A 10,186-nucleotide genomic window follows, 5' to 3' on the forward strand; every position below is an offset into this window, starting at 1 on the left:
TGTGTGCTTGTACACTGATTTTGCACTGTTGTGCAAGCTCCTCAACCTCTTTCCATAGTTTGCTGAAAAAATCATCATTTCTGTAATCCTGCAAAGTGTCTTTAAGGGAAACTACTAGATCCACAGCCATTGCTAAATCGAGAGTGCTGGACTGGAGCATGTCAGAAAGACACTTGGCATCCCCAAGTACTGTACAGAAGGTAACCAAAAGCCCCAAGAACTGCAAGTCAATCTGTGAAAGAAGACCCCTTGCAAGCACTGATCTTTCACCTTGTTTGTCAAGTGAAAGATCTTGCAACAGTTTCAGAACTGCAGGAAGTCTGTCTCTGAGATTACGGCATGCTGCGTATCTGCATGCCCACCTGGTGTCTGAAAGTGCCTGTAGTTCCCTGGGCTGCTGCAATGGATACAGGTCCTTCTGAACCTCAAGCCACTTCAGATGCACATAAGACCCAGATATGAAGTTATGCAGCTGCTGCAGAAGTGCAAAAAAGTCAACAACCTCAGGCACTGCTTTTGTAGCGTCGACAAGAACTAAATTTAAGCAATGTGCATTGCAATGGACGTAAAACGCAAATCTGGCATTGCTTTGGATTCTCGCTGCGACCCCAGAATGCCTGCCACTCATGACAGATGCTCCGTCGTACCCTTGTCCCACAAGATTATTTTTGTAGTCCAGACCATGTTTCTCTAGACAGCTGACAATCATTTCACTGAGACCTGCTGCATTAAGGGTCTCAGCTGCTTGAAAGCATACGTAGGAAGCTTTCATGTATGGCACCATTGTAGTAGTAGCGCACTACCAAAGACATTTGTTCCTTTTTTTGCATATCTTTTGTTTCATCTGCCATCACACTGAATACTTCATTTTCTTTCACTTCTTTTATGATTTCTTTCTGAACCATCTCAGCTAAGCCCTGAAGTATTTCATTCTGTATTTGGTGACTTGTGTACTTTGCGTTTCCACATGCCTCTAACCGTTACTGAATGAATTTGTCGTGTTTTGCAATTTCGTCCATTATAGCTAAAAATTTACCCTTATTGTTTGATTCCTGAGACTCTCGATGTCCCTTTTGTGGTATGTTTTGGGTCGCGGTCAAAAGGAGGACATTTGCGAACGTTTTGATATAGTGTCTGTTTTCTTCCACTTTTTTTTGGCGGTTCTCATTTAACAAATTTAACGGTGTCTGGTTTGTTTCTTTAGCCCTTTTATACTCACTCCATGCATACATTGCATTAACATGGAGTTCTGACTTAGAGTGGAGTTTAAATCCTGACTCATTAGACAATGCCTTTTTCCAGTTTGAAAACCCTACATCTGATGTAAAGGCAGAGTCAGGGGCATTAGGTAAAGAAAAATGTCTGCAAGCAAAGCAGTAGGAAGAGTCTTTAGATACAGAATATTCGAGCCAAGAATTATGCCTGTACCAGCTGCTGTTGAAAGCCCTCTTGCTTGTGCCATGCTGAGTTCTAGGGAATTTTCTCAAATGTGGCTGAACTGGAACCTCTTCTTTCGATGTTGAAATATCTGAAAACAAAATAAAATTGAATCATAGTTGAGGGATGCAGAAGATTATCAGACATGGACTGCAGCAAACTAGCAGGTTTCAGATAAGTAGACCTACCACTGGGCCCTTTTGGAGGTGCAAAAGCAGTGCTGGACACAGCAGGTAAGAAGTCATCGTTCAATGGTTCCTTCCCTTCTTTTTCTTCTTTCCCATGTCTTCTATTGTAAATTGGATTGTGGCCTTGTGGTAGCTTGCATTGCGCCATCTACTGTACAGGAGGAACCTAGCAGTCACAGACATCAATGCAACTGGCTTTTCTCGTGCGGTGCCGTAACATGTCAATCATCTGGGGGTGCACCTGGGGTAGCCAATCAGATTCCAGGGGAGGCTAGTGCCCCAGCGACCCCTGTAGCTCCGCCAATGGTTTCGGCACCACTGTAGTAAACCCCGATGTGGGTGGAGCACAGAATCACGGCAGGCATGAGTTTGTGTTTTACATACACGCACTTTATTCGGCTTTTCAGCTTGCTTGCTTTCTTTCTTTCTCTCACTCACTCACATGTTGTGGTCGGGGAGCCATTCTTCTCTCCTCTCCCTCTCCCTTTATACTCCATCCCTGCAACAAACACACCCACCCACCCACCCACCCACACACACACACACACACACACACACTGACATCAGGTGTAATGACCTAGCCACTTACCTTCCCCGACCCCGCCCTCCATTCACAGATTGCTGCTTGGCCACGCCCCCGCTGCCACAGTGACATTTTCAAAAACCTGTTCTTCAGTAAAAATACATTTTTTAAAATCTTATTCCTGTCTCACCAAACAACTGCGGACAACTCGAAACTCAAAATGCAAATCTGAGGATGATTTTAAACACTTCATTTATTTAATTCACATTAAAAATGCAACTCTGAATTTAAAACATCATAAAACATTATATCTGCTTTAATGATCTAAGCAGGGAATAAAACACTTGGTGTTGTGCTGATGTCATGAAGCAGAGTCACTGTTACCACCCTGAAGTTTATTTTCCAATAAGAACATGTTCAGCATGTCCCACCTTCTGAGGAGCCTGTTTCAAGGAGAGGGAGACAGAGGGAGAATCACAAGCTCTATATTCAGTCTCATTCCTCAGCCACACACTCCAGTATCCATCTTCAGGACTGACTGTAATCTCCCCTTTCCTGTTAATGGACTCTCTGGCCACTCCTAAAGTCCACTCAGTCTTCCCTCTGACCTGCACCTCATAGTAAAATCTCCCTGAGGAGAATCCCTCCTTTCCCAGCACACAGACACAAAGATCAAACCTCTCTGGGTTATCAGGGAGATTCTGTGTCTTGTCTCCATGTTTCACTTGTTTCCCATCATCAGACAGGATGAGATACGGATGAGCTGTATCAGGATCCAGAGTCACATCCACTGAGAGACAGAAACACAGTGAACATCAGTTTTTTCATTGCACAGTGTGGAACAGGGAAGAATTATATATTTAGTCATGTGATCAATAAGAGCTCACAAACCTGCATATTGTTGAATTCTCTTCAGGTCTGTTTGGAAAATAATTTTGGACAATATTTGTGAGTAAATGTTGAGAGATTTAATTAAATGTTTGCTTTTTATTAATTAAAACAAAATACTGGAAATGTAATGTGTCTGTGTAATAAACACTTACTAATCTCTTCAAACTTCTCCATTTCCTCACTGAGAGTTTCCTGAAGCTGAGACAGAGCTCTCCTCAGAGTCTCCTCACTCAGATGAGGGTTAATTGTGACATCGTCAGTCCAGTCCTGGGTGTGTGGAGGGCTGCACAGTGACGGATAAATCTACAGTACAGCAGGAGAGAGGAGAAATCCCTCAGCATGGGGACTGCTGTCCTGTCATGTGCTGCATTGCTATTGAGAAACAGAGGGACTCTGACCTGTAGGAGGTGGAGGTGATCCTCAGTGTGTGAGAGCTGCTCCAGCTCAGTGTTTCTCCTCTTTAGCTCAGTGATTTCCTGCTCCAGCTCTTTAATGAACTCTTCAGCCTGCATCTCTGCTGCTTTCTGCTTCTCCTCCATCACCATAAGCAGCTCAGCCTGGCTTCTCTCAATGCAGCGCATCAGCGCACTGAAGACCTTCACACTGTCTGCTTTCTCCTTCTCTGTGTTTTAATAACAGCAGACAAATTGAGAAATTGTTTTATTTCATGTGATTAGATCATTATTCTCTGAATGTGATTTATAAAGGAGCTATTTTGTAGGTGAGTTAAGAGACTGACTTTATTGAGTTCTACAGAGTGTCTAATTTCCTCAATCTTCTTCAGTCGCTTCTGGATCATCTGCTGAACTTCTGCTTGTGTCTTTTCCAACTCGGTCTGAGAGAAAGATACAGACAATGCATCAACTTTTTTTTAAGGTTCATATTTCATGCATGAAATTAATTTGCAAACTTTATACAATACATCAAAACTTTTCAGCCCCTTACCTTCTTCTCTTCACTCTCCTCCTCTATAGGAACAGTGTTGTGAGTTTTGTGGTTGGTCTCAGTACAGAACTGACACACACACGTCTGGTCGTCTCTACAGAACAGCTCCAGGGGTTTCTCATGCTTCAGGCAGATGTAGTCCTCCAGGTTCTCCACAGGATCCATCAGTTTGTGCTTCATAAAAGAAGAAACTCTCTCATGAGGTTCCAGGTGAGTCTTGCAGTAAGAGGCCATACAGATCAGGCAGGACTTCACGGCTGCACATTTCTTTTCACAGCAGATGTCACAGAGCACCACAGATTGTGTGGGTTTTTCTGCAGCGCTACTGGATTTCACCTGAACTGCCTTCTTAAATGGAGCAGCAAGTTCAGAGATGAACGTATTCACACATAACTCCGGTCTTTTGGCAAAATTAGTTTGACACACTGGACACTGACAGTGTGAACTGCTGTCCCAGAACTCTGTGAGACAGATCATACAGAAGTTGTGTCCACATGGAGTCATGACTGGATCAGTGAACACATCCAGACAGATGGAGCACTGGAGCTGATCTTCACTCAGGACACCGCTGGAGGAAGCCATGACTGACACAGGAGACATGATGAGAGAGGATTTAGACAACAGAAGACTTTACACAATGTTCATGGACACTGAATTGAATAAAATCCATAACACCAGTAATGATCTCAAATCTCTCTCCTGAATGATTCACTTCTCACTGCACTTGTGTGACCTTTTCTTCAATATGTCCTTTAGTGTAAATGTATTTTTCATATTCATCCCTTTCTCCTGAAACCACTTGAAATTCAAAATGCAAATTTCAGGAGTATTTTAAAACACTTTGTTGTGTTTGCAGATTACTAATGCTTTAGGATGCATAGTATACTTCACCACCAGCAGGTGGCACTGGTTATATTGGAGAGTAGATGTGACGTAATCGGGAGAGTAGATATCCCATGATACTGTTCTATGCATTGTGCAGTGTACCATTGAGAGTTCAAGACAAGTAAAAGGATGAACAATAACTACTGCCTCCTCATTCTTTAAAATCTACTACAATTCCTCCGTGGGCAAACATCACAAATTGGTGATGAGGATGAGCACATTGGTACCAAGTCCACCAGTGTTTCTTCCACAAGTGGGTGAGCCACCGATTCCATTTGCTACGTGGAGGAAAATCTTTGATAATTACATGCTAGCCATACATGCAACTGGAAACACATGGCCTGATGCACGTAAACGTGCCGTTTTGCTACAATGCCTCGGTCCGAAGGGACAACGCATTTTCTACAATTTGCCAGATCAAGGTACTACTTTTGATGCGGCCATGACTGCTTTAGAAAAGCAATTTGTACCTAAAGTGAATGTTATAGCGTGCAGACACAAGTTCAGACAACGTGTGCAACGAGCTGATGAAACCGCTTCTCAGTACGTAGCTGCTTTGAGAGCCTTAGCTACACAATGCCAGTTCGGAGCAATGGAAAGCGAAATGATTCGAGATCAGCTTATCTCTTGTGCATATCTCAGTGCTGTAAAGGATAAATTACTGATGGAGGAGGATCTAACTTTAGACAAGGCACAGACACTTGCGTGCCAAGTTGAAGAAGCTGTTAAAAATTCCACGCTACTGTCTTCAGCTAAAAACCCGCCAACAGCATCAGTGCAGGCTATCAGGGCAACGAATGCACATTTTCATGGGAAAAGGGGAGCGCGTCCAGCAAAGCCCTCAGCTACAGATCGCCGTGTACATGCAAATGCAAATCTGCAGGATCGAAAGTGTTACAGATTCGGATCCAATAAACACTTAGCGAATGAAATGAACTGTCCAGCTGCCTCTGTGGAATGCAATAAATGCGGAAAAAAGGGACATTTCGCAAAAGTGTGCAAATCGTCCGTGAGTGAAGTGAGAGAAGTTACGGTGCCGGAGCTCGAGGTGCTCTGCGTGGGTGATGAGACAAAACCCGCGGCAGCAGCCAAAGAAAAGATTACATGCACAGTGAAGGTCGAAGCACCACAAGGAAATTATCACACAATGCAGCTCATTGTAGACACTGGCGCTTCCATGTCTATCTTGCCAGAAGCCATGTACAAGACTTACTTTGCAGATTGCTCACTCTGTGAACCAAAAATCAGATTAGTTACTTGCAAAAGGTGAACTACCTGTACTTGGATGCTTACCTGCTACAGTTTACATTGCAGATGACAAACGAGTCTCTACCCACTTCTACATTGTGAAAGCTGGATCGCCATTGATGGGGCTTGACCTGATTAAAGCACTCAATGTGAACATCATTGGAGGCAAGGTGAATAGCGCTAGGCAACATGATGAAAATGCAACAGTGAATAACATTGATTCTTCTTCACCCCAACAACTTGGTTGTGTGAAAGGTTTCATTCACAAGGTCCAGATGAACAGCACGGTGCAGCCAGTTCGCCAGAAGCTGAGACGGTTGCCACTGAGCATACGAGAAGAGGTGTCGGAGGAGCTGAATCGCTTACTTCAGGCCAGCATCATCGAGCGTGTGGATGCATCTGAATGGGTGAGTCCCCTGGTTGTTGCACGAAAACGCTCAGGTGGAATACGCCTTTGTGTTGACCTCCGTGAGCCCAACAAAAGTCTGATCATGGACTGTTACCCACTTCCTCATATGGAGGATTTGTTCTCAGCACTAGCAGGCGCCACACACTACAGTCAGATTGACTTGAGCTCAGCCTATCACCAGTTACCACTTCACACTGAGAGTCGCAACCTCACCGCCTTTATTACACATGATGGTCTCTACCGATTCACACGAGTTCCATTCGGACTTGCATCTGCTCCATCAGCATTCCATAAAATGATGCAATCAATTCTAAAAAACCTGCCCGGAGTACAGAACTATTTAGATGACATAATAGTCAGTGGAGAGTCCAAAGAAAAACATGATGAGCACTTGAAGGCAGTCCTGCAGCGCCTGAAAGACGCAAACCTTCAGATTAACTTCGAAAAGAGCTCATTTGGACAGACAAGCATTCCCTTTTTGGGTCACGTCATCTCCAAAGAAGGGCTACGCCCTAGCCCAGACCATCTCACTGCCATTGCTGACGCACCTGCCCCAAAAGACATGGCAGCACTACGTTCCTTCCTGGGGTTAACATCCTGGTTCAGCAAATTCCTGCCAAACTATGCAACGCTGGTTGAGCCACTGCGACAGCTGCTCAGATCGAGTCCACAGTCTGAGCTACAGTGGGACAGTGACACAGAGAAAAGTTTCACCAAGCTGAAAGCAATGCTGTTGGAAAGTCCTGTCCTGGCTGTCTTTGACCCGAAGCTACCTACCTTCATTACGACAGATGCCTCTGATTATGGCCTAGGGGCCGTACTGACTCAGCTGCACCCTGACAACCATGAACGCATAGTGGCCTTCGCTTCACGCACGCTGTCTGCAGCCGAGAGGAAGTACTCGACTACAGAAAAGGAAGCCCTAGCCTGTGTGTGGGCTGTGGAAAGATGGTGCACGTATGTGTGGGGACACAGATTCACACTTCGAACTGACCACCAGGCACTGACCACTCTCCTCAACACCAAAGGCATGAACAGAGCTGGCATGAGGATTGCAAGATGGTCGGCTAAGCTGATGTGCTACCAATACGACATGCAGTACAGGCCAGGTAGTCAGAACGTCATGGCAGACTGTCTGTCCTGTGTTCCCCTCACTGACACAAGCACCACTGCGGAAGCTGATGGAGACCTATGCACAGAGATTGCTGAGATTTCAATTCAGAATGCACTGCCGCTTGCCGACTTCAAAGCTGAAAGTGAAGATTGCCCCCTACTGACACAGCTGCGACAGGTTATCCGCTCAGGGTGGCCAAAGGTGAAGAAAGCACTCCCAACTGAACTACAGCCATTCTACAAGTTACGACATGAACTTGCTGTTGAGGCTCCACTGATCTTCCGGGGTACTCACCTGCTGGTTCCCAAGTCTCTTCAGGAGAGAATCGTGCATCTTGCGCACGAAGGCCATCAAGGCATGGTCCGCATGAAGCAACGCCTCAGAGAACTCTACTGGTGGCCACACATGGATGACCTGGTCCACGAAGTTCTACTGTCCTGCTCAATCTGTCAGTCATGTGACAAAACTGCCAAAGCTTCTCCAGCCCTGTTACAGCCTGTTGAGCTTCCCGGGGGCCCTTTCCAGTATGTGGCAATTGACATCGTAGGTCCATTCGAACGCGCGGCCTATGACTGCAGATTCGCTATTACTTTCATCGACTACTTCAGCAAGTGGCCTGAGGTGGCCTTTACCTCAAATGCAACTACAGCCACAGTGATGACATTCCTTTCCAATGTGTTCGCACGTGAAGGCAACCCCCTTGCAATTACAACTGACAACGGACCACAATTCACATCCTCCGCTTTTGCCGACTTCCTAAAGGAAAGGGGCATTAAACACATCAAAACGAGTGTGTACCATCCACAGTCGAACGGGTGCGTTGAGCGCTTCAACCGCGTTCTGAAAGACTATACAGGCAGCAGAGGTAGCCCAGCATCCATGGAAGCCTGCAGTGACTGAGATGCTGCAGAGCTACCGAGCCACTGATCATGCAACTACCGGCAAAAGTCCATTCCAGCTGCTGAGAGGAAGACCGATGTGGACAAAGCTCCATGTCTTACCACCAGCAGAGAGCAACAGAGAATACAACGGCGTCAGAACCACAGTCATCCGCCAACAGAGCAAAAGCAAGCAGTACTTCGACTCCAAGAGAGGTGCAAAGGCTCCCAAGGTTTCAGTCGGTGACAAAGTGCGCATTCGCAAGCCTTTCTATGTGGGAAAGGGAGAGAGACAATACACTGAACCCTTGACAGTCCTGAAGCGAACCGGCCCTAGCACCTTCATCTTAAGTGATGGGAAAAGGTGGAATGCAGCACGCCTGTCTCTTCACAAGGAGACACCTCAACGTGATGAACTGGAGGACAGTACCAGTCCAGCAGAGACATCACCTAGATCTGCTGCACGGCAAAGAGAAAGTCAACCACCAACCTGGATGAAAGATTACGTGACGAAATGACAAGAAGATATGTACAGGGTGTAGGCGGATTGCTGCCCTATGAAAAAAAAAAATTATACTGTTCTATGGTTCCTTTGAAAATGTGAAAAAAACCAGAGAAGAATGTAAGACAGATTGATGTTTTCAAGGTGAAATTTAATTAGTCTTGTTTTGGTGATATACTTCTGTTGCACTTATATACAATACTTATCTTAGTTCCTTGAAAAATCTAAGTTTACAATTGTATGCATTGCAGTTAACTTTAATGTTGCCGGTTACAGTTAGGCACTGTCTGCTCTCATGTTTTAACATGTTACTCATTTCTAGAGAAGTAGAATGAATGTATGTGATGTACATTTTAGGTTCAGTGAAATATAATTTCAGTTTCATAAGGGTAAAGTAATCTTGTGAGAAACAGGGGAGATGTTGTGTTTGCAGATTACTAATGCTTTAGGATGCATAGTATACTTCACCACCAGCAGGTGGCACTGGTTATATTGGAGAGTAGATGTGACGTAATCGGGAGAGTAGATATCCCATGACACTGTTCTATGCATTGTGCAGTGTACCGTTGAGAGTTCAAGACAAGTAAAAGAATGAACGATAACTACTGCCTCCTCATTCTTTAAAATCTACTACAATTCCTCCGTGGGCAAACATCACACACTTCATATTAATTTTAATTAGTAATTAAAAATGCGGGGCGGCACGGTGATGTAGTGGTTAGCGCTGTCGCCTCACAGCAAGAAGGTTCTGGGTTCGAGCCCCGGGGCCGGCGAGGGCCTTTCTGTGTGGAGTTTGCATGTTCTCCCTGTGTCCGCGTGGGTTTCCTCTGGGTGCTCCGGTTTCCCCCACAGTCCAAAGACATGCAGCTTAGGTTAACTGGTGACTCTAAATTGACCGTAGGTGTGAATGTGAGTGTGAATGGTTGTCTGTGTCTATGTGTCAGCCCTGTGATGACCTGGCGACTTGTCAAGGGTGTACCCCGCCTTTCGCCCGTAGTCAGCTGGGATCGGCTCCAGCTTGCCTGCGACCCTGTAGAAGGATAAAGCGGCTAGAGATAATGAGATGAGATGAAGTAAAAATGCATTATTGTCACGGTATATTAAATGTCCTTAAGCATGAAGTACATTTTAATTCTCCAAGCAGGAGACAGTACAGTCAGTGTCAT

The 10,186-nt window shown here is 45.2% G+C and overlaps 1 protein-coding gene across 1 annotated transcript; it reads right to left on the bottom strand.

Moving 5' to 3' along the window:
• Positions 1-2,543: 2,543 nt before the first annotated feature.
• Positions 2,544-4,581, bottom strand: LOC132886124 (nuclear factor 7, brain-like). Its single transcript, XM_060920688.1, has 6 exons — positions 3,985-4,581; positions 3,775-3,874; positions 3,438-3,661; positions 3,192-3,342; positions 3,040-3,066; positions 2,544-2,938 (listed from the first exon to the last, which is right to left on the bottom strand). The coding sequence occupies exons 1-6, from the start codon at positions 4,564-4,566 to the stop codon at positions 2,544-2,546; spliced, it is 1,479 nt and encodes a 492-aa protein (XP_060776671.1). The 5' UTR covers positions 4,567-4,581.
• Between the last annotated feature and the right edge of the window lie 5,605 nt (positions 4,582-10,186).

Source organism: Neoarius graeffei, chromosome 1 (assembly GCF_027579695.1).
Source record: "Neoarius graeffei isolate fNeoGra1 chromosome 1, fNeoGra1.pri, whole genome shotgun sequence".
Taxonomy (NCBI): domain Eukaryota; kingdom Metazoa; phylum Chordata; class Actinopteri; order Siluriformes; family Ariidae; genus Neoarius; species Neoarius graeffei.